The sequence below is a fragment of the Pseudopipra pipra genome, chromosome 8, assembly GCF_036250125.1.
Source record: "Pseudopipra pipra isolate bDixPip1 chromosome 8, bDixPip1.hap1, whole genome shotgun sequence".
NCBI lineage: Eukaryota > Metazoa > Chordata > Aves > Passeriformes > Pipridae > Pseudopipra > Pseudopipra pipra.
Window position 1 is genome coordinate 24,376,428 of NC_087556.1, and position 24,609 is coordinate 24,401,036.

Genomic DNA, 24,609 nt, shown 5'->3' on the forward strand with positions numbered 1-24,609 from the left:
TGGGATGTGGGAAACGCAGTGATGTCACTTAACTGCTGGCTGGTTAAGATGGATTTTGCTGCATGTGCAGGCGAAGGATGGTTCTTCCCCCCCAGCCCCCGTTGTTCAGACTCCAGATAGCATGATGGGATTCTTAACCCGTAGTGAGACTTGTGTTTTTTTTCAGTTCTATTTGCATCAATGTGTCTGAAGAAATGAATGTTATGCTGATCGATTTATTTCCCCTGTTTGAAAGGTTGGAATGCACTGCTGTGTGTTAGCCTAGCAGTCCTTTTATTTACCAGCTGGGAGAATTAGGTGTGCGTTTTAATCCTGCAAGTGCAGCTAAGCCAAATATGCCTCCTTACAGTTCCTGAAAATGGTGCTTAAAATAGGCTTCTTAAAAATTCCGAGTGGCTTGGGAGGTGCAGACCACAGATCAATTTCCCATGTGGGCAGAGAGCTTTTCTTACCTGTGCTAGGAAACGTCCCAGTAGCACAAGTTTAGGGTGACTTCCTAATGTGTGTGTTAATTCAGACTAGTTTGAGCATACTTGAATGTTTACTCCAGAATAGCTATGCTGGTTGGTCTGTATGGGCAAGCCCTGTGTTAGGACCAGCTCTGTCCTAACCGGTTTCTCTTTAAAAAGTGCAGAGATAGTGGAAATAAATGGCTTCCTTTGTGTCCTTTGAAATGAATGTAAATAACTGATAGTTCGCTTGATCTGGCATAGCATGGTGTCTTTTGCAAGAGCTCTTCCAACTTTCTTCTTCAGAGCAACCTTGCCAAATTCCCATGAGAATGTACAAATTAAGGGTGAGAATCAAATTGCCTGTTACTCTCCGGTAGGGTGTTGAAATTAAATAAGGTTACAGTTTTCAGTCATTCCCATCACGTTGACCTCCCACGACAGCTGGCTTGCTTCAAAACTCATGTGTGTGTCTTTTTTGGGCAGCTCGTCTGATAGTGCTGTTTAGTTGAATTGGTTTAAAGGAAGAGGATGATTTTTTTTTTTTTAAGAAGTTTTGTAGTTAGCTGGGTAGGTGGGGTTTTTGAAACTCACTTTTTAGGCAGAAGCAAAACATTCTTAACCTAAATATGGAATGGAGGCTTACAAGGAGGAGATTAAAAGCCAGGCATGGCAAGATATAGATCGTTATGCTGTTGTAGAAGAGGAGATGGGTAGTTCTGTACTTGTTTTGGTGCATAGGCTGAACAGCTGGAGGATTTGGTGGTGGACTCTGTTATTAAAGTTCTTTGACCACAATTGAAAAATAGGTATCTGTTTCACTTCTATGCTGCCAAGCAAGAGACTTAATTTTAAGAGAGAGCTGCAGCACTTTCCACTCCCTTGCTGCTCTAATCTCCAAGTGTGAATAAACATGATTTCTGAAGCAGTCTACAGATACGCTTCTCTTCTAAAAAGCATGGTGTACTTGCAAAAAAATAAATAGCTTTGGAAATAGGTGTCATTTTCTATTCTAAGAACAGACCTTAAATCTCTACTAGTGCTGTCAAATCCACTTGCCTGCAAGTTGAGCAGACCGAGTGCTTATGCTTAACTTACTTGAATTCAATCATTCAAATTTAGTGCAAGGAAGTGTAAGGTACTCTTTATACTGGCCTAAGAAATTACCTACCTGACTTTGCTCAGTGCAGAGCTCTTGTTTCATTTGAAATAAGTTCACTCCCAGTTAATCTGATGCTGGACATTGCTGTAAAGGGAAGCAAGGAGTTACCTGTTCCAGGATTGACTTGTGTCCTGGCTCCTAATCTGCAGCAGGGAGCGAAAGAGCCACAAAGTCATTTTTGGAAAGAAGCTAGTGGACTGTCTCCACTGATCTCTTTTTTTTCTTATTGACAAGTGTGTGGAGTTGTTTTTGTTGGTTTTTTTTTTATTCCTTTTTGACAATTTTCTTAAGTCTCTGCTCAAATGCTCTCTGGCACTTGCTCTTGGTGTTTTTCACAGACAGATCTCTGCAGGTGTGATCCTGAATCCAAAGCATTCTATTTCTAGCTTCCTGCCTGCTGGAGCTACAAAAATTCAGCTTGAAAAGCCTTATGCTGTAATACTAATATTTCAAGATTGACCCACTTCCTGCAAGCCGTTGTACATCTGTGTTCCTGGTGCCCTGGATGGCTTTGGAGGACAGCAGTTTCTCAATTGGAGTCCTCTTTATATGGGGACTTTGAGTCATATGTTTTGATCTTATTTATATCTGTCTCCACTATTATTTTATACTACAGACCAGAGCTTAATAACCTGCTGCAAAGAAATCACAATAACTGTGGGCAGCAGTTCTGAGCTCTTGTTTTCTGAATCACATGGCAGCCTTGAGAAAATTCCTGTATTTCTTATTAAAATAGTTGCCAACTGGACCTTAAAAGATTCTTCTTTCCTAAAAACATTATCAGATTTAGCTTGATGACATTCTCTTCGAGTTCTGTTGGTCTTATATTGTCTGCTTTTGCTAGTGGTATGTTTGGCTATATTTAGTGTGGACATAGGAGAAAAATGTCCATTTTTTTTTCTAGTTGCTCTTCTCCCTCCAAAGAAAACCAAGCTCCAACAGCCTGAAACATAAACGTCTTACATTTGGGGGTGCAGAGAAGAATACCTAGACCTACTTACTCCTCTTTTGAGCATATAGAACCTCTTTTTGGAAGCAGGTAGGACAGCAAGTAATTGATATCCCAAGGATCCAACGTTCTTCATTACTATTGTTGGTCTGAGGGTTTTTTTTCTGTTATTAGGTCACTTGGTCTGAGGGGGGTTTTTTTGTTATTAGGTCACTTATCTTTCTGGTGCAGCTTTAATCCAGGTTTGTAGGTGGCTTCTTTCCTGGTTCCTTTCAAATTTTATGAATTCTCATCCTGCTGAATCTGAGTCTAATCTTCCACAAATAACTTTCATTTAATAAGTCTGAATGCTCACTTTTTAGTTTATCCAGCAGGTTGTCTGTCTCCTGGGCCTTTTTTTCCATGTAATCCTGTAACTGCAATATTACGAGAAACTGGATGAAACTACATAAATCCTTTCTGGATTATGAAAGGCACATAAAACTTTTTCTTGGAAAACAATATCATTTTCAAGGCTACTTGGCTAATAAAAGGCACCTCCTCTGATCCTTTTGGGGAAATTTATATAAAGGGAAGGGTGTTGAGGAGGTCCAGTGTGGAGACTTTTTCTGTGTGAAGAGAGTGTGGGAATGGTAGGTGGGAAGGAATTTGCCACCAAGAAACAGAAGTCTTAGCATGCTATGCCTGCAGATTTGTTCCCTGAACAAAAATTGCATGTGGGGGTGGGGGTTGCCTCGTGACAAACTGTTTCTTGGCTGTGTGACAGCGCAGCACCCGCAGGTACTGCACTGCCAAGAGCTTTGCTGGCCTTGCAGAGCTCCTGGGGGATGCGCGCTCGTTCCACTGGAGAGGAGCGGATGTGGGTTACTGCAGGCAGCCCTCCTGCTGGTATGCTGAGGGAGAGGTGTCAAGGGGAATGCATTGGGGAACAGCTCCAGTTCTTCCTGGACTCTCTACTGTGAACTTCTTTCGGGGACCAGGAGTAGAGATGCTACTTGGAGAGCAGCAGTGCTCCTTCACCCTTGCCTGGGTGGGGAGCCCAGCTGGAGGCCCCATTCTGCTTTTACGAGTAGAAATGTGTGGTTTGGGTGGCTGGCAAGGAGAGGAGTAAGTAAATTAAATGGGTTGGGCAGTAGAGGTTTGAGCCTGACCCCCTATGTTGGATATGATTCGTTGATTGCTTTTCAGCTGATTGTTTGCAACTCTTGTCAACAAGCACAAGAAGTTGCCTTTTCCTCCTTTGTATGCTAAGTTAGCAAATGCTTGCCTGCACTGAAGCTGATGGGAGTGAATTCCACCACAAGTGACCCATGCTCCTGTCTGCTTTCTCTGTGTCTGTAAAGGTTATCTGTAATAGGCACAGATGTAAACTTCAGGTTGGGCTGTGCAGCCGACAACATTTCACGGCCAGTTTTGGTGTAGAATAGAATTGAGAGGCTTAATGTCAACTACTGAGCAAAGTCAGTAGCACAGGAAAATGATCAGGTAGTTTAACTGTTGTAGTGTTCTTCCAAAATCCTGAATTTATTTTTTTTTTAAATTTTTTCTCTGCCAACATGAGGTTCTGAGGAGCAGAACACTTTCTCAGTGAACTTCAGTTGACTCTGAGGGTGTAAGGACAATGACAGCGAATCCTTAGCAGTAGTCTGTGTCTGACAATGGCTGTGGCTGCTTAGAAAAAGTATTAGAAAAGAGCCAATTTATTTTGTCCCCCACGGAAGCTTACTGATCTCATCAGGCTGCGATTCAGGAAGTTCTGGAACTAAAGATACTGTCTTTATTAAATAGCCCTAGATGCTTATTTCTTTCTGTGAGCGTTGTGTAATCAACACTGAACCTTTGTCAGCTCTTGCACATAGACAAACACCAACAGTGGGTGTCTCCTGTCAGTAGCTGTGGAGTGCTGGTGGCAGAGGTGGATCTAAAGGCACATTTCTGATTGTCACTTCTGTATGAAGCCATCCAAAGGTAGGTTTTGTTTTGTCAGGCTGTGGTATCACTCTAGCTGGTAATTTAGGAAATGGGGGAGTGAGCCACCTCACACTTCATATATGTCGTGAGCCCAAGTCCCCTCCCTTTTTTATTGAAGGAATCGTTACAGTGAGTGGGAGCATTGTGGGGGTTACTAAGCCACTTAACTTGGAGCATCAGTACCACTAGACTGACAAGATCTGCTCACCTCCTGGTTTTGATTGGTGTCAGATTTTGTCTTGCTCACTTAGATGGCAGACATTCTAGTGCACAGGAATTAAGACCTGGAGAATTCGAAGTCTCACTACTTCACCTCTTCTGAACACTTAGCAATGGGTGCTTAATAGTAAGCGTGATAAGTCAGTCTTACAGCTGCTAGTCACCATGAAGTAGGCAGAGAATGAAAGCAGTGGCCAAGCAGTGTGTTGAATGAGTCTATACACCATCCAGCTGTGCTTTTTTTCAGTAATACTTAACAAGAGCCCACTTCTTCATTAGCTTATATGCCTCTACAGAGCTGTGGTGCAGTTGCCAGTCTAGGTAGACCAATTGCACTTCTAGTATTGAGTCCCTTCCAATTTCACTAATGAAGCTTGTAACAGCAGAGAGTGCTCCAGTACCCTGAACCATACCCTGGTGAGTGTGACCTGGCATTCTTGTTGATTTGACGAGGTCCTGAAATACAGCCTACTAGATACAAATAAGAGTGTAAATAGTTGGTGCTAATGAGCTACAGCCCACAGCACATGGCTAACAGTCCAGATCAGGTGGTTGATCCATTCTGGTTCCTGCCAAGGTCACTGAGTCATTTCAAGACTATCAAGTGATTTTTTTCACTTTCCACCAATGTATAATCATATAAATGAGATGCATAAATCTGTCATTAACCACCTTCTGGTGGAATCTACCTTTTCCCTTTGCCAAGAAACCAGCATGGCCCAATAGTTGCTGGTAGAAGCAGTTATGCTGGGAATAAACTAGGGCTAAGTGTGATGGTACAGGAAGCATCTGTGAGAAGGGCATGAAAAGTAAAGCTGATTAAAGAGCTATGAGGGGAAGAGATGACCTAGTCACCTCAGTGTAAGTGATCTTAAAGAGAGGTAGATGTAGGGAAGAGAAATGGATGGCCTGGAACAGGTGAGGTGTTCCTTTGGTGTTTTAAATAGCTATGGAGTAAGAAAGTTCTCATTCTGCAACAGTTATGAGTTGAGGCAGAGGAACTGAAGTCTATAGAAAGATTTCCTATAGCTTCTTAAAAAAGCCAAAACTAAACCCCAACAAAAAAACCACTAATATGACTCCAGGACATGCAGCCATACAGTATCTTTCACAAAGTGGACTTTGAAGAATCAGGTCCCTATCTGACACTCCAACTTGAAACACAAAGTTGCAATATCAGAAGAAGAGATGGCAGTGAGATCCATCATGCTTGGAGAGGAACTGAATACTCTTTTGGCTTGCCACTGGAGTTGCACGTACCAGATGTGCTCAACATAGTGGTCAGCTCAGCTTATCTTTCCATTCCTGCTTCCCAATAACGAAGAGGCTTTGATTCCTTAAAAATTGTCTCCATTAACTCTTTCCTTTTTTGTCCTTCTTTACTCAAAAGTGCTTTCTTCCCTACTTGTGGCTTTGTCTGTAGTAGCTTTACACTTTGGAGAGTTTTAAAAAAGTAGGGGCCCTTGGGGACCTTTGATCCCATGTTCTTGTGTTTTCTGTTAAAATTACCAGGGTGTCTTCCAGAGTTTTGGTAGACAGACAGTCTTCACTGAAGGGAAGAATAACTTTCAGGATTTTCCACACTTCCATACACCTATGGGACACCATATGGGCTGTCTACCTTTGAGGACTGTGTTGTTGTAGTACACAACCTGTTATGCCAGAGGTGTTTCATTGTCTGGATTGGCTGGCATGTTGGAAATTGGGATTTACATGGGTGTTTGTGGTTATTTTTGTGATTTAAAGATGTGAGTCAGACTTGCTCTTCACCTACTGGTGATAATATCTGCTTGAGAGGACCAGTAAAAGAATACTAGAAAAGTAACTTGTCTTGTAAACAACTTGTCATAAAATATCCAAGCCCCATTAAACAGAAACCTCAAACTGAGAAAGCCTGTGTGGTTGATACTTAATTCTGTCTCTTTATATTGAAGCATTTTGCTTGAAAATTGTTTGGTATAATAATTACAGTGTTTATGGTGCAACAGCCCTTCTCATCAAGGAATACTTTGGAGGACAGTGTGATGACTGTGAATCCGGGAGCTGAAACCTCATGATTGTGGAGGCCAGAACACTTTACAAGTTAACATAACTCTGCTGCAGTTATTAATTAACCAAGCAAGAGCTTTGCTCCAGCCAAAGGTACAGGGGCTGGAAGATGAGATGAGCACATACTTTTAGTGCAAAAGGACTGTATAGTTATGTTTTCTGTAGTGCTTTCTGTTGGGATCACACTATTCTTTTGCTGTCAGCCCTAAAAGGATCTAGTCTTCAGATGAAGGTGGTTTTGTAACATTGCTTTCTGCAGGGTGAACTGTGCCATCAGGACCAGGCTTCTGCTTCTTTGAGGTTCTTTCCCACAGCAAGTGTGAATGAAAGTTGGGGGTTTTTAATAGTGAGGTTTTTTACAGTGATATAATCTTTTATACTGATATGATAGAGCCATTTGTGACAGTTGATCTTTGTGGAGGTGGACAAGGCTTTATTTTCATCATTTGTTCATGGGAAATTAGGGCAACAGAAATGCTGATTCTGCCTTAGTTGGACACTCTGCTGCCAGCAAACAATTTTAAGAAGGATCTTGCCATTTCTGGTTGCTTTCCAGGACTCCACCTCCGGATTTCAGAAGATTGTCCTGCCTACCCTTTGCACTGGGGTGTTCAAAGGGCAGCCCTTGGCTGAAAGGGAGCCTGTAGGACCACTTTCCATGCAGCAGTTATGTGAGGACAAGGACGATCAGTTGCCTGGTTTTACTGCTTGTGAATTGCTTGTCAGCTATTTCTAGATTCCTACCAAAAGGAAGAAAATCTGCCGGTGTGAACTTGTTCTTGATAAAAATTTACAATCTGGCATTGAAAGTAGGTGTGTCTGTGGGTTTTAGGCAAGTTGCAAGCTTAGTTCTTCCTATCTTGCCTGGGACATCTTTCCATTGGAAGCAAGTTACAATTCCCATACACAACAAGTGCAGACATGGACCTTCAGTTGATATTACAGGGCATCTAGTAAAGAGGCTTCAGTTAAATTTTATACTGTTTAAGGTAGGCTGAAATTGTGAATTAGAGTTAATCAGTAACACTAAGTTTCTGGTACAAGATGGATAAATTAGGTGATATGTTTTGCTATGTGAATTTGTGTGGGTTTTTTCCCCTTGCTGTGTAACTGAGGTGTGTGAACAGATAAAGCTTTTTGACTTTCAGCTCTTATTGTAGTGTTTTGACACAGTGTGTGGGGAGTGAGGGAAGGAGCATCTCTCAAGATACCTTGAAGACTTGCTGCCTAGGTCTTCCTCCAGCAGAGGAGAGGAACAAGGGATGCCTCACTGGAAGCTAGGGCAATGGGCCTGTGAGTAGCTTACTATGAACTACATGGTTGTAGAGGTATGGGAGCAATCTGGTCTTGTTGTGTGCTGGTTCCTTACCCTCATGGGGAATAGTTTTTATATCCTTGCCTGGAGCCTTTTGGAATGGTTAGGCTTGAAAACACTAATTTCAAAACCTCAAATTTCGAGAACTTCACACTGCTCACGGAGTATTTTTTCTTTTCTTAATGTTGAAGAATTGCTTGTGCTATGTGCATGGGATTTCCCAGAGAAGTCAAAATCACTGTCTTTTCTCTCTTAATAAAAATACTGTACAGTGTACTTCAGACTCAATACCAGCTATTAAAAGTTTGAGTGCTCACTTGCAAGGAAAATGGGAGACTTACTAGTATCATATGTAGAGGAAAGCCAGGGTTTTTTTCCTTCTGTAGTAGTGTATTTGTGTTTTCCTGTGATCCTTGCAGAGATCACAGCATGCTTAACACTCTCTTCCCTTTCCATATGATGAAGCCAGCCTCTCTATCATAATCAGGACTGACAGTTTTGTAGGTCTTTCTGTTCATTTGAGAAAGGCCCAGAGGGGATTTACAACCACTAATGTGAAACTCTTTACCAGTAGCTTACTAGTTTAATTTAGCATCTTACTGGTTTAATTCAACTTGTGTTATCTGAAGGCTCCCAAGGAGATCCTGGAAATGGAGAAGTTGCACAGTTCACCCTGTAGGCAGTCTTGGTGGGGGGTGAAGCTCCCAGTGTGGGAATGCCCTGAGGTTAGAGCTTGAGGAAGGCAGCTGGGGCAGTGAAAAAACTTAATTACCTACTAGATGCAGTCTCCAAGAACTACAGCAATCTGTTGCTCGATGCCAATCATAGGGTTGAACCTCTGAGTGCATTTGTAGAGCCAACATGCAAGCAAATAGAGTAGCTTTCTTTTTTCCTGCTTTCTTCAATGCCCCTGGGGTTAAGGGTGGGGATGAAGGTTTCCCTGTACTGTGTGATGCACCACAGATGGGAATCCCAATCTCTTCTCTCTGCACGGGCATGCTTGCTGTGCATAGGATGAGAGGTCTTCCAGGAGAGCTGTGATGTCAATGGCTCTATTCTGTTAGTGTTTTTTTTTTTTTTTCTTTCCAGAGCAGCTGTTTTGAATTTTCCAGGTTTTGCTGTAATCTTTGAACAAGCTTTATTTTATTATGAGAGAGACACTGTGGAAGCGTGTGGGGTGGAGTGAAGACTTGCATACATTTGAGTGTCGAGGTCATTTTCATTTCTGATTACTGGCCTGAAAACCATGTATAAACTTGCTTCTTGCCTGCTGTTTGAACATGGTCCAGTGGTAAGAGGCTTTAATACATTTCTTCTTTGCAAATCATCAACCTCACATCTTCCAGTAAAGGAAAGAATTTGAGAGTATAGCTTCCAAGAGTAATAGCCCTCTCAACCCTATGCAGTGCACAGGCTCCAACCAAAAACTTCCAAGGAAAATATTCAGAAAAGGGGAAGTTGTCTAGCTGTATCCCTGATGGTGTTTCATTTAAACTATTTGGCTTTGCAGAGAGATTGGTGCGCTCTTTTTTTCAAATAGACATGGAGCCATCCTGGAACTAATAACTGTGGACTATCTTAATCCAAGCATAGCATAGAGAAATTAAGAAAATGTCTCTTACTTCCCCATCTTATATTGATGATGCTCTGTAGTTTGCCATTGTTCCCACTATCCAATTAATCCCTAGATGAAAACATGCTTGGAAGTATTGGAGGCTGCTTCCAGGTACCCTGCTTTCTGCTTACATCTACCTCCTGATCAGAAGAAAGAGCTGAGTGCCTTGAGCAGTGTTTGAAAGGTTTAAAGGAGGATGCTGAGTGAAGAGCTACCATGAGGATGCTGGTAGGTTTGGGGATTTGGGCAGTATCTGGGTCTGCATCTGTTTCCTTTGAAAAACACTAGAACAGCAATGTCCTGCCAGTTTTTAGAGAGAATATTTGGGAGGGAATGAAGTACTTTAAACCTCTTTCAACAAATGAGGTTATCATAACTATCCTCTCCAGAGCTGCTGTTAGTAGTTGTGACAAAGAGTGAGTGTGTACTGTGATTAAACATGTACTCCCATAGTTAGAGACAGTATGCTGTTTCTGGGAGCAAGAGCTCTTGCTGTGGTAATGCTTGTGAATAATTCTAACAAAAGGAATTCTCATCTCTCCGTTTTTTCTGTAGCTTTGAGGATGATTGGGACATAAAAAACCCTGAAGATATGACTAGATGAAAAAATCCTTGCAGATAGGAACAGATTTTTTTTTTTTTAACCTTGTAAAACGGAGTTTAAAGCATATAATGGCCAGTCTTCGCAAGCGAAGATTTGGGAAAGGTCATAAACCCTTCGAGCCTGCGCAGTGGATTTTTTAGGTGAGACACAGCGTGCGCTGAACTGAGCCCACCCTTTAATCCTGAGGTTCATCTGCCGGGGCCGAGCAAAGCTTGGACAGTGGCAGTGAGGTCCCCAGGACGTAGCTGGATTGCCATACAAGGCTGACGAGCTCCAGCTGCCCGGGGGGCCGGGAATTGAACCCGGGTCGCAGCGGTGCGAGTCCTGCACTCTAACCACTAGACCACCAGAGGCCCCTTAAAGCATATAGGAGACTTAATTTTCCTATTCCTGTATTTTTTATGGAAAAATGACCCAAGGAAATCAAGGGTATAATTGCTTCAAGTGAATTGAGAGTTGGGCAAGGATAAAGTGTTGGGTTTTATCTTTTGGATTTCCTAGAGCTGTCCAATGTTGCAGTTGACTGTGATGCCTTCTTGTACTTCAGTTACTTTGCTCTATAATGAGGACTTGTTTTTGTCCCTTTTCATGTATCAACTGAAAGGTTTTCTGAGAGCTGGTATGTTTCAGCTTTTCTACTGTAATTTAGGTTCTATAATAGCAGTTTGGTTTAACGTTCATCTAACAGCTTCCTTGCAAGTTGATTGCAACTTTCTTTAAACTGACAATCCTTCCAGTGACTCAGATTTTGTTTCTCTTGTCCTGAGTTCCTTGGCTTTATTTAGCATTTTCATTCTCCTTTTTCAGATCAGTGTGTAGTTCTCCTGGCACTGTTTGTTGGCAGAAGGTGGGGAAAACCAGAGAGAGTCTAGGAGACAGTGGCAACAGATAAGATGAGGCCATTCCACTAGGCAAGTGTGTGGAGATGCAGCTGAGGTGAATGGTACATGGTTAATGCTCTGTTCTGTGAAGCTTTATGGCTACTAAAATTGCTGCTGTAAAGTTCATTGTTGAGTGCTTTCTAACCTCTTGCTGACACAGAGGGTTTTAATCTGTTGTTTTTTCCTTATGGTGTCAGAGATGCCATTTACCCTTTTATCCTGTGCTGCTTGACATTTGTTTTCAAATGGTTTTAAGGTAATGTCCAGTTTAGGATTAATTATGTACTAAATATTTTTCTGGTTTTCTGGGCTGAAAATCTAGTAAGCAAGTCTTTAGTGGCATAGCTGTTAGTGCTTAAATTCCCACTCTCAAGGGATATGCGGGTAGCTGTCCTTTTTTCATGTCAGTGACAAGGTGGTAACCAAAGTATAATTAAATACCTTGGCTCCCCCATGAGCCAGAAAGTCCTGAGCTCTTATTCCTGGTGCCACTGGAAGGTTGCTCTTACACCACGGACAGGTCATGTACACCAGAGGGTAACACTTCAGTGTTCTTCATTGCAATCCATTCCAAGGAGCCTTAAGCAAACTGGCTAAGAGGAATGCAGTGACACAAATCAAGTCTGTTTTCACTATTGGTGAATCCCATTCATTTTGGATGAAAAGATTGGCTTGGTTGGGCTCTTTCCCTTATTCCATGTGTGGTGATGTGATATGGGGATAGCTCGGCCCACGAGCCTTCTATTTGTCAACAGTTAAGGGGGTTTGCAAGGTTTGTCCGTGGGACAGTCTAACCCTGCTCTAAGGTGGTGCAGTGTGTGTATGCCACTCAGTCTGTCCTGTGTTTTTTGAGTGTATTGGCAGAGACTGAGTTCTGCCACTGCTTTGATGCCTGTGCACATCAGGCTCTAGGCTGGACTTGCCTCTGTGACACACAGAATTGTCACAGAACCTGTGTCCTGATGATACTGTTATCACTATGTCTCTTGGTGCTTCCGTTAATGACTGATGTCTGATTAAAGTGTCTGTTACTGCAGAATGTCGGCGTTGACTCATAATCCAGGGCACCACTTCTGCTAGCATGAAGTTGTGCCCTTGTGATCATAATGACTTGTCTAGCTCCATCTTGGCTCTTTATTGTTTTCTTTGACATAGGAGATAGGAACAGTATGGAAGAACTGAGAATTTTCCTGCTTGTCCCATTCAGAAAATGGATGTGACTGGGACAGCGAAGGCATGATTTGTTTTCTCATCCCTCTCCCAGGGGTTAGGCTTGCACAGGGAAGGGGTGGACAAGGGACTAATTCGTTCTTCTTGCCATGACTGACTGAATGAAAAGGTGAATGAATGGTATTCTTCAGTAAAGTGTCAATTCGGAGGTCTCATTGGAAAAGTTGCTACCAGAAGTGATAGAAGGAGATTTCTAGTTTTAGATTAAATTATTTTTCCTTAATTTTTAATCCCTTTGTGTTGGAACAAGGAGCCAAAGGGAGTGATGGTAGGACTAGGGAGGGCAGCCTTTGCAGACTGTAAGGAGGATATTGGGAGTGTTGCGACCTTTGAGTTGTTAACCTTTTGGAGTGGCATGGGGTAGATGTCTCATTACCCTCGCCTCAACACAGGCACGTTTTATCTGTGACATACCAAGCAAATTGCCTTTTGCCTCAGAGATGGTGAAGGGCTGTTAAACCTGTTTGGCTTCGAGGTAGTCATTCTGTGGATTCTCTTTATCTGCACTGTGAGGGTCAGGAGGCCTGCAGAAGCCACCCTCCTCTTCCCAGGTCTCATGTCTGCTCTACAGGACCAGCACTTAAGGCAAAAGCTCCTGTGTTGAATGAGGGGATTTTAGTAAGTGCTTACAAAAATAGTAGTAGACTGTCCCTCCAGGGCCAGGTAAGGGAGCTGCAATGCTTGTGGAGAAATCTGCAGCCACAATTGAATAAGCCAGTGATTGCTGTGCTTGAGTATGATGTTTGAAGATCTTATTAGAGAAAATGGAACATTAAGCTAGGTCTGATTTTAATTTTGATACTAAATTTTGAAGGCCAGTTGTCATGTGTTTCTTATTTTCCCTGTCAGAATAAGCTATTTTTAACATAAATGACTGGCTGCATTGGTGTCTGTCAAAATGCTGGCTTCAGCATGAAGAAACAATTGATATGTACCCGTACATGATTTATGTACCCATAAATGCATTTTTGGCAGTGATCATGTTTCTTAGTACATCACACATCTGTAGCAGGTGACAGTAATGCAGAACAGAGCTATGAGCATTTCCGTTTGCTTCTCTTTTTCTTTTTTTCTTCCAGCTATTACAAACTCCTGTGAGATTGCTGAGACAAGCCTGGGTATTGGAGGTGGTTGAGCAGAATCCAGAAGCCCTGTAAAGAGAGGGAAAGTGAGAGAACTCCACTTGTTCTGTGCATGGGAGAAGTTTAAAGCGTAAAATAAAGAAAATGAAAACTATCCTAAAAAGAGTAAAATCTACTGATGGGAATAATCATTAAAGTATTTGACCTCCCTCTGCTGTTCCTGTCACAGCTAACACACTCCTGACTTGCAGTTTGTCCTTGCCTGTGTTTTTGGCATGTCTCAGTAATCCCTCTTATGTTACCAAAACAGGTACCACATAGACACAAGCAAAGGAGTTTTCTTACTGTTCCACCAAAGGATATGACTCATTGTTGAAGAGATGGTTCATTTGGTGGAGCAACTAAACTAAAAGTATGGAAATTTTCAGGGTTTCCAGTGATAAGTCTTTCCTTTGGATATTTTCTGTGTTACGGATACAAGAAAACTTTTGACTGTGGACATTGGTCTATTAGGGATTGACTTGTCTTTAAGTTTAATTTATGTGAGCCTCATAATGCAGGTGACTGCTTGGTAGTGGAAGTTGAGCTAGATTTGAATCTGTAGAAGGTTATTGACTTGATCTTTTAATCTGTCAGCTCATTCTTCACTCCTCTTTTCTGTTTGGATGTTGTAGTATTGAGATGTTTTTGGAAAGAGTACTGGGAAAACTTGCAAACATTTTTCAAACAAAAGATGATTTGTCTTCATGGCTGGGAGGGTTCATTTGGACACTTGCTCTGAAATTTTTTTTTGTTTGGAAAACTGAAGTTCTTAGAAGTTAGATGGCCTTTGTTCTTTCCTCGGTCTCAGACATCTGTATCAGCTCTCTCACCGAGCTCTTTATCTTACTTGGCTTTTCTGTGGATGCCTGGAGGCCTTGGCTCACATTCTCAAGAGTGTCCACTGGTTCAAGAAGCCATCGCTGCTATCAAATTACCTTGACAGCTGTTGTCCCATTTCATATTTGCCATCCCCTCCCCCTGGCTCCCTTGTGATTTTTGGCAGAAGCTGTGGCTATTGAGCAATAAAACTTGGATCTGAGAATCCTGTTGCTGGTGGGAAAATGAGATGAGAGCATGCTAGTTAATGCCTTGCAACTTGACTTCTTGATGATGTACAATCAGTAGCATCTTTATTTAAAAACAAAACCTACCACTAGCTACTGTGTGGATTGAGTGGATGGTTTGTTTACTGTTCATCTGGAGTTGTGTGATAGGTGCTGGTCTCTTAAAATAGCACACTCTATACCAAGATGTTTATAACCAAAAAAGCTCTTGATTCTGAGTCCTTGATAAATGCCTAAGGACTGCAGAACAGCTTAGATGTTCGTGTTAATGAAAGTGATCCATAAGGGCACAATCAACTTTGTCTTCATGTTACTTGTATCGATGATCCTGCCCCTCTGTAACCTGGAATAGAGCTCCTGTAGTGCTATTTAGTAGACATTAAAGACGATCCTATAAGAAGTAATTGGTCTTGCTTTGATTTGAATTAATAAAATGTAGATATTTGTAGCATTTGTGGACTCTTCTTTTGTGTGTGTTTGGGGATCAATTGCCAGTCTTTTAAATGAAACCATAAAACACTTTTGACAACTGACAGAAATGGTGATGATTTTGGGGCCAACCATCACAAGAGAGCTACCATCTCTGTAAATCTCTCCTTTCAAGATGTTTTGCATTTCTTTTGTCAGTTGTTTCAGAAGTTGGCTGATGCATGGCATGCTTTAATCTCTACTGATCGTTCCCCTTGTCCCTGTTGGAACATGTCAGCAACTAAATTTTGTGTAACATACTGGCAAACTAGGAAGGAAGGAAGGAGCAGATCTTGATTGGAAAGATGACTGACAGAAAACAATTAATGTATCCGGAACACTCAGTTGTGAGGAACGCATATAGGAAAAACATAAAAAAAATTCTTTTGCTTGCAGTGTGTATGATTTACTAGCTGATAACATCAGTGTGAAATGTAAAGCTTGTAAAAGGCTGGATCAAACCAGCCTTAGTGCTTGTTTTACAGCTCCTAAATTACTGTTCCAAAGTGTGAAGACCAGACGACTCCTGAAACACGTGCTGCCATGTTCTGTATGTGTCTGTGGAGAAGGGCACTTTAAGAAGTCAGTGGATGGTTCTGCTGTGTATGGAGTGAAATCATGAGTTCAGAGTGGCTGTAAATTTGAGGGCTGGGGCCTTGGGGTTCCATCATGGTTGAAGTGAGCGGCTCGTGGCACATGATATGGTCTTAGCATCTCATGTGCTGTGGAGTCCTTCTGGGTCCAAAGAATGGCTGTGGATACAGCGTGTTCAGCTGTGAAGTCAAGGGGGGAAAACTCAGAAAGCATGGGGTCAAAGAGGATGTCCTCTGACTTTAGGAAATTACAGCTACATCGATATTACCCCTTGGAAAAGAAATAGAAGTAAAATAAGAGAATGGATTATATCTAGGTGAAAAAGCATGAAGCTGTAATGTTTGAGTTGCAGGGTGGGATGCACGTGTTTTCTGTTGACATGTGGGGAAATAACATTTTACTGACTTCTCCCCTCCCCCCCAAATGAAAACAAACACTCTTAAGGCCTCAGTTTGGTTCAAAACTTGATTTAAGCTTTCTTGTTTGTTGTTTGGGGGTTTTGTTTTGTTTTGGTTTTTTTTTTAAGGAAAAAGGTGGCAGTTTTTCTGCCCTGTCCCACATCCCTTGCTATCCTGGCATTTAGCATGGGTTTAAACAAGGTGCTCCTTGGCCCGCTCTCTCCATGGAGATTGCAGAAAGCGCTGGAAGGCTTGAGCTTCCTGCGATCCCTGGCATGTCTTCCGTTACGCAGCTACGGTTATTGTAGCAGTAGGGGACTTGTTAGTTTTCCAACTGCAGTTCCCAGCAAACGTGTCCGCTCTGCAGTGTAGACTCCTGCATGTTCGGTGTTAAAATAGTTCTATAGCTTTCAGGCATCTTGCATTTCAAATAAGGGTGGAGAAACAAGTGTTGGCCTCTAAGGCAGGGGTTTCAAAGCTTTCTGATATCAAAGGCCATGTTGACAACTTGGCAAGGCTTCTGGGCCCAAGTGTGTTAGATCTTTAGGATAGGGGCTGACTTGCTGCAGGCATTGGGAAGGATGTTTTGCATTGTTTAAATGTATTGTCAGATGTGTTATGTCCTTTCTCTGCAGTGTGGCTGCTGAAATGTCTCCTCCTTTCGTACTAGGCTTGGCTTACTTTCCTGTCAGCCAGAGAAGGGGTTAATTTGCTGTTACAGTCAGCTTGTCTTTTGCTGTCCAGTCTCTTCTGCCTAAACCTGCTCTGGTGGAGAATCCCATCTCCTGACCCCTTAGCTGTAGCAGCTCACGAAGTGGCTGGGGAGGGTGGAAGGGAGCATTTGAGGAAAGTGTTAATCTCTGCTGGCAGGTTACAGGGTGGGAGGAAGCATCTCAACCGTGAGCCCTTTGCAGCCCTCTCCTGGGTGTCGAACAGGTAGGGTCCTGCAAACTTAGGAAAGCAGCCGGTTCTGGCAGGGCAGAGCCTGTCTATCCTGGTCAAGGTCTCAGAGGTCTTACCAGGTTACTTGCTGCTTGTTGACTGTTTGAAATACCAGCATGTGTCGCTTCCGCTCTGCTCTCACGCTTCCCAGCCTCGCTGAGCTGCTGCTCTGCCTCCTTGCGTTGGGTGCTTCAGCTGCATTGGTTTGCTGTGGTATCTGAGCATCTTTGGGTGATAAACAAACACCTTACCAGTGCTTAATGAACTGTGCTTGCATCTATAGGAAGGTTTATTTTCAATTCCTGTGTGAGGCGAGAAGTGCGAAGGACAGTGCTACAACACTGTGCAGAAAGATAAATGCAGTGCATAGAGATGTACCAAAACTTCTCTTAACATCAGCCCTGTTGCAGCCAGTGTAGCTATGAGGTGTGGAGTGCAACCAGGCTAATTGTTTGGATCCTTGTCTGGCTCATGGATAGAGCATTGAGCTCTGGCTGCATGGCTGGCTGGCATGCTGGAAGGAGCAAAGCTGGCACGGATGTTTCAGCTTTTAAATGCAGTCACAGGTTTTGGTCTGAGGTAGAAGCGTACTTTAAGAGCTACATTGTTTTGCACGAAAGACTAAACAACAAATCCGTAGCAGTCTGGAGGAGAAGCCAGTTCTCCTGATCATGTGCTTTCACCACAAAGACCCCATTTCTTCTTTTACTTAACTGAAGAATTCCATTAGATCAAAAGCTAGTTAAGGAAAATAGAGCCCCATGTGGTCCTGTGTGGTTACTTAGGCAAGTGCTATTTTTAGGAATCCGAATTGAGTAAGCCCTGGCTCTTGCTGCTGTTAAAATCCATGGAAGGAAAATTAAAAGGTCTACCTTCATCTCAGCTGCATGTAGGCCACTAGGCTCCAGCCATCCTTTTTTTTTTTTTCTTTTTCCCTCACTTGTGCCTCCCCCAGCATATTTGCTGCCTTGCGGGGATTTTTGCCTTTCCAAATGAGAGTTAATCAGTTCCTTGGGCGTGGGAGATTTGGAATAAGGCAGGTAGGAAGTAACGAGTTGTTTCCAAGTTGTTCCCGTTGTTAATGAGCTCTTGCCCTCCAGTCCTAGGGTTCAGCCTAACTCTGCTCAACTTCTCGCTTTAGTTTCTGTGGCCCAGTTCCATTGGTCTGTAGGTGTTTATCTCCTTATCAAGAGCAGGGAGCCCAGGCTTGCAAAATGTGACTTGTTTGCAGCACTTTTTCGCCGTGGTGCTGCTGAAGGAAATTTCTTGGTCACAGTTTTATATACAGTCCTTCTTGACCTGCTTTGTAGGAGCATTTGGGGTGGTGGGCAATGATAGAAGACAGACAGTTTGGTCTTGAATAAAAATGTAAGAGTACAGTTCCTTTTCTGAAAACAGTTGCCTGACATGACCAGATTCCTCTCCATGACTTCATGCCCCAGCTTGCGACATGCAGAGGTTTCATTGGTTATTTTTGTGAGTATTTTTCTGAGCAGAAAAGCAGAGGGGTAAGGTGGAGGGCGTGGCAGGAAAAGAAGCTAAATGCTGAGGAGGCTTTGGTAGCATGGCTCCATGGAAAGCCTGCTGACTCTTTTTGAACTGGCTGAAAAGACTGAGAACTGGAAGCATTGCTGTGTTTGATTCATGCTGTTTGCACAAATTACTTTTCCATAATTTTTTTAATTTAAAAAATGTGAGGAAAACACTCTGTCACAATTCTAATACCCTTTGTAATGACCTGGAAATTTAGTCAAAAGACTTGATTGAGAAGTGAGTGCAAACAGTGTTTTGAATTTGAAAAGACCCTGTGTTGGCTGATAATTTTCTTCAGGTTGCATGATCTCTGCTTGGAGAACCCTTTGTTTGAAAACAACAGCAGTAACAACAAAAAAGCTCCTGTGTCAGGGCTAAATTTGCTGCATTACTGGGCTGTATGGAGAAGATATAGCAATATTCTGCGAAAAATTAGAGATCCTTTTAAATGCTGAGCAAGTAACTGGTGACCTTTTAAGGTTGGCTGACATTAGCCACTTGCTAATGTTTCGTGTCAGGTTGGGAAATTAGTCAGGGATAATAGTTGACTGTGCTGGTATAAATGCAGTTAGATGGGCAAAGATTTCATAATGTTTCAGTTTTCTCCATTTAAAGATCTGGATTGAGTTTGGCCAGCAAAAGAGTGATCTTACTGATACGAAGTGCACATTCCCTTGGGAGCCCTAGGTATGTCTGACGTGTGCAGAACCCGCAGGTGACTTAAACTGAAGCAATGCCCGAAAACAATAATAGGAAAGTATTAGTCTAGGGATAGTTGAGGATCAAAACATCCTTGACTGTGCTTAGAGTATGGAATGTACAGTGCTACACTGCTGTGACCTTGGTAGCATGAACAAGGCTCAGAGATATTTAACAGATACATAAGGATCTGTTGGCTAAAAGATCCCTCTTCCACATATGTGTGTAGTCAGCTCTTCTTCTCTCCCCACCCACAGCTGCTTTAGCTGTGACAGTCAATCAGTTCCATAGAGCAAGAAGCTCTTCAGGTCAGAATGGAAAATGCTCATGTGTGGAGGATGTGTTCTTGTGGCTATTGGGGATTGTGCTTGTGACCCCTTTCTGCAGTCATTCCCAGGACATTGGCTTGCCACTTCATGTCCTGTAACGCTTGTGGCAGAGTTGGGATTTTGTTTGGAGGACTCTCATTTGTGCAACTGTTCTACCGAAACACAAGGTTTTGCTGAGTATTTGTTCTCAGAACCTCCAAAAGTAAGGTGATGTTAACTGTTCCTCAGGGCTAGAGTTGTTTTCTGTCTGGACAATATGGAGGTTTTATGGCTTCCCATCATGGAATGGAAGTGCAAGTAACTAATCCTAAAATCTTTGAAAAATGTGGAATAGATAACACTTAGCTGCCCTTCATGTGGGCAGGGAGAGAAACAGCATCAGTATGTGAACTGCTGCAAAGAGCTGCTGTACAGAGCTATAGGACTGGGAGCCAGGAATTTTCATCATAAAATATTGATCACTTTCCATGTGGAAAAGGAAATTGAGGTAATGACTTGTTACTGCAGAGTCTCAGTGCTGCAGCTTAGCTAGAGAACAGACCACTGCCATGCCACAGAGTGAAATTAGGGGATGTGATGTCCTATGGTGACAACCACTAAACTGACTGGCAAGATGTGACATCCAGTAAAGTGAACATGCATAGATAGCATTTCTCGCTTGTGTCTTTGCAGTTGAAAACACGCATTTTAATGTTTTCAGTCTGCCAAACTAATTCTCTAAACGTGCTTCCTCTCCCGCCCCCAACCTCACAGTTTCTGGGTAGCACTGCAATGGATGACTTTGCTGACTACACTCAAGATCTGTTTTTTTCTGTGTGTTTTGCTTCCCTCCCCCCACCCCCCAATGTTGTTTCTCTAATGCTATTTTTTTTTCTTAATTAGTCTTTGATATCCATAACCTGTATTTTGTGTGTTAGCTTTGGGTGTGTTTTCACCTTTAAGTCCTATTGGGATATGGGATGATCTAGGTTTACTCTCTAGGATGTCTTTACTCTTAAAAAAGATCCTATTTTTAAGGTAGTTATTTTGCAAGAGACAAATGAGAACTGCATTTTCAGAGTAGGTAAATCCCAGTGGTGTTTTTAATTGTTTTCTTTTGGCAGAAGTTTTTTTTGTTTGGTTGGGGTTTTTTGTTTGTTTTTGTTTTGTGGGTTTTGTTTGTTTGCTTTTATTTGTTTTGCCTTTGGGTTTTGTTTGTTTTTTAAAGAAACAGCTGTGGAATTATTGCCACATTGTGTTTTGGAGCATTCAAAGCAGAATGCAAAAGGTGACTGAATACAGATGCCCAGGGGCAGTGGTGTTCATTCCATGTGTATATGACTCTAACCAAAGTCAGTGAAGAGTTTTAGTCCCTAAAGAGTTGCCTTTAAATGGCCAACAGCATGGCTAATCTTACTTTGCTCTAGTCCCAGGTTTCTCCTCTAAGGGAAGGGAGTGACTGTGATACTTTTGAGAGTTACAGAGGGTGTGAGAAGGTGTGCAGAAGAAGGGCTCTGTAAGAAGCTGGCAGAGAGCAGTTCAGCAGCAGCGGTTTAGCTCCTGCACAGCCACATATTGGGTAAAGCACCGGCAGCTCTTATTCCTCAATAGAGGAGATGGTGAATATTAAGTAGAGAAGATTGTGTTGAGAATTAAAACATTAAAAAAAGATTGCCTTGCCTTGCTGTGCAGTTGGAGAAGCTGACTCACACCAACCTGTGTGACAGAGCAGTTAGAAAAGTGTGTCACTTCAGCCCAGGAGAACTGTAAGAACAGAAGTGAGGTAATATATATTAAAATTACATCAAAGGCTCTGGGAGATTTTAATGAGTTCAGCCCCATATTTATTTTCATGGTTAGGAACAGAAATAACTGAATCATGTAATGGAAATATTCTGGAATGGGGAGATGTAACAGCCAAAACTGTCTCTAAGTTGGTCAAAGGATTCTTTAACTCCAGGTGGGCTGCTTCAGTTTAGGGTACTGAGAGCTTGAAGAGAGAGGATTTAGGCAGAGCAGAGACCTGGTGAAGGTCCCAAAATGTGAAAATCAGGTAAGCTTGGCAGAGTACTCCTTGCCTTAGCACTTGGTATCAGCAGCAGGGCCCAGTCAGCTGTGCTTTGGGCTATACTCTCACTTTATTCTTAGGACTCTCTATTAGTCTGGACTTCCAGGATGGATGGATGGATCTGATGGGCTGGAGGTGCTTCTGGGTGTAGTTGGGCCCCAGCTCCCCCTGCCAGGCTGCTGCAGTGCTGACTCACCTCAGCTTACCTCAGCAGGGCTCTGCTGTTCCCCAGGGCAGCTCTCAGCTCAGGTTTTCCTTTGCAGATAACCAGGTACTGCAGTGGGGTAGCACTGCCAGTCATTTCAAGGCTTAAATTTTTAAGGGTACCTCAAACTGCAGGGGAATTAGTGCTTTCTTTGCAGCCCCCAGAGAGTGTCAGGGACGAGTGCCAGCTTACCATCCTCTCCTGTCTTTCTTCCTCTCTCAGAGCTCTTTCCAGCAGCTTCCAGCAGGAAAACTCTGGGCCTTTTCATACACATGTGCCTGTGGCATATTCAGAGTGCTGCAGGAGGTCTGTTGTTGAGCTGAGGGTATAGAGTTGTATGTGCCTGTGTCAGCAAACCTTTCCTTGAGAGGGCTTCTGCATATTCCCTTGCTTTTCTGTGCTCTTCTGGGGCCACTTATGCCACTGCTAGTGCTGCACACACTGTATATTTGTGCAAGCAAGAACCTAAGTATTTTCCCGAGGCTTTGCTGAAGGAAAGAGATATTTTTAAAAATGGCATGCTTTTGTTTTATTCACTTCACCTAAAATGAAGGGAAACGTTACTCTGCTGGTCAGAGGTTTGTGGAAGCAGGGCAGGTGCGTGGCTGTGATAGAGGTGAATGTATTTGCTCTGGCACTCAGCTGCAGCTGTAAGGTTACTCTGCAGCCTGTGGAAATTATCTTTTTATGGCATTTCAGTGGCAGCAAAGGCTTTAGGCACTGGAGCTTGAGCCCTGTCCCTGTAGTTTTGGGGAAATGCATCGGCTCCCATTGGACTGGATGGTGTATATGTCCTGGAAGGAGCAGAGAAGCCATAGACTGAATCAACATCAACATTTGGCAATACATTTGCATCTCCTTAATTAGTATTGAGACAGTCATGGCTTGCAGAGAGATAGATGTTAGACCGGACAGTCTAGCCTTCCCATTTGGAAGAAAGATGACAGATATGAGAAACAGAGACCTTGCAAATTGGGAACCACTTTTCTTTTCCAAGTGACTAAGCTAGGAAACCTTCAGTAAGATTATTTCTTAAGAAGAATCTTTAAGGTCCTATTTGGAGAAGAAAAAAAAAAAAAGGAATTTCTCTAGCATCACATTATTGCCATTCTATTAATTTTTTAGAGTTGAACCTCCACAGTAGCTGAAAAACTGTCTTTTCCTCCCTCTTTTTTGGACAAATTTCACCTTGAATAGGTAAATTCTAAAAGCAATGCAAAGAAATTCTGTCTATTAGGTATCTGTTCATGGAATAATACTGCTATTCTTTCAACTGGCAAATTGCTTGGAAAATTAAGTTAACCAAATACTAAAAATCAGTATTATTCTATTGTGCTTCACAGTGTAAACTTGATTGTCTGCATCCTCCATATACTTATGAGAGAAAATTGTAACTTAAGGTTTAGTCACCTTCAAGGTCATGGTGAACTTAATCTTGTGTGTCTGATACTGGTACTTTCCTATATTTAGGAAATTTAGGCATGAGGGGCAATTCCCTGATCTCTTCCTCATGCAAAAGTGATACCTGGTGTTGCCCCTGCTATGCTTTGCAATGACTAACATTATACACTGAATTACACCCTTACTGAGCTTTTTATTGCCCAGGAGAGGGCCCAGGATACATGTCTGCTGCCTGTGGTAAAGCATTTAGGTCAGTGTAAAAAGAATAAACAACAGACACTCTGCCAGAGAATGAGTAACATGGGGAGAGAGGGAAGAAGCTTTTTGAAATGTCACTTGACTCCAAATCTTTAGGTACCCAATTCCCATGGACTTTGAAGGGAGTGGTGCATCCTGAAGTGGGTTTGCTACTAAGATGCTTTTGTGGAGCGGTGTTAGCCCAGGTTCTGTTCTTGTACATAGCCACAGAAGAGAATTCCCTCTGAGGACTGGATTATCTCCACTTTGCCTTGAAATGCAGACACTGTTAGACATCATAGTCTGACCCTGAAACATTACTGTAATCTGCCTTACATCAGAGAGGAGATGCTTTTTGATTTCAAAAATGCTTTAATTGCCTTCCATATTGTCCTTTTCTGGCGTAAATTGAACATTTAAACATATGACTGCCAAAGATTGAGTCTCCGGGCTCTTTAAAGTAGAGCATGAAGGTTTTCTTCATGCTGAAAATGGTGCGTTACACTTTGATAGAGCATAATAAAATGTGACTGCCTGAGATGAGCAGTTGCTTCATCGTGCATGACAGAGCAAATCAATTTTCCTCCCATTGCTTTTCCTCTTGGGAGATAACATGCCAAAATAGTCAGTACCCTGTACTATGAATGTTCAGGGATAGACAAATTGTTCACTGAAGTTAGTGGGTTTTTTCCTTTCTGGTTTTTTTCTCCCCTCCGATAATGGCTTAAATAATTTTACCTTTGGAAGTCCTAGCATAGGATTTCAGATGTCCTCAAAATGTATTGCAAGTTTATTGATTCACTGAAAGATTTTTTGTAGGCTTTTTTCTCCTGTGATCCCATACCTTCTTTTTTAATTTGGCAAGCAAACAGAGAAGTGTGGCTGTTTTAAAAGGTGTAAGGTGGTTGTGGACAAGGTTTGGCACAGCTATGTATGTTCCATTCATAGAGATCTCTTCTGGAAAACACAAGTCTTTCTCTTGTTTTCTAATGTTAACAGTACAGGATTATACTGTGAGATGAATTATTAAGACCGTTGTGGTGAACTGGCAAACATACCATCCCTCAAGGAGACAGAAATGAGATACAAATAATTTTAATCTGTCAGATTTTGTATTGTAGAAA

General features: G+C 42.4%; 1 protein-coding gene across 5 annotated transcripts in view; it reads left to right on the plus strand.

Moving 5' to 3' along the window:
* Positions 1 to 24,609, plus strand: part of CNNM2 (cyclin and CBS domain divalent metal cation transport mediator 2) — a 119,686-nt gene that overhangs the window by 3,200 nt on the left and 91,877 nt on the right. Inside the window, exon 2 of one of the 5 annotated variants that reach the window (XM_064663205.1) lies at positions 13,524 to 15,078. The exons of the other annotated variants lie outside the window; for them this stretch is intronic. Coding sequence (XP_064519275.1) covers positions 13,524 to 13,579 — 56 coding nt within the window. The 3' untranslated portion in view covers positions 13,580 to 15,078. Of the gene's footprint in view, positions 1 to 13,523; positions 15,079 to 24,609 lie in introns of those variants that run through there. 5 annotated transcript variants of the gene reach the window in all.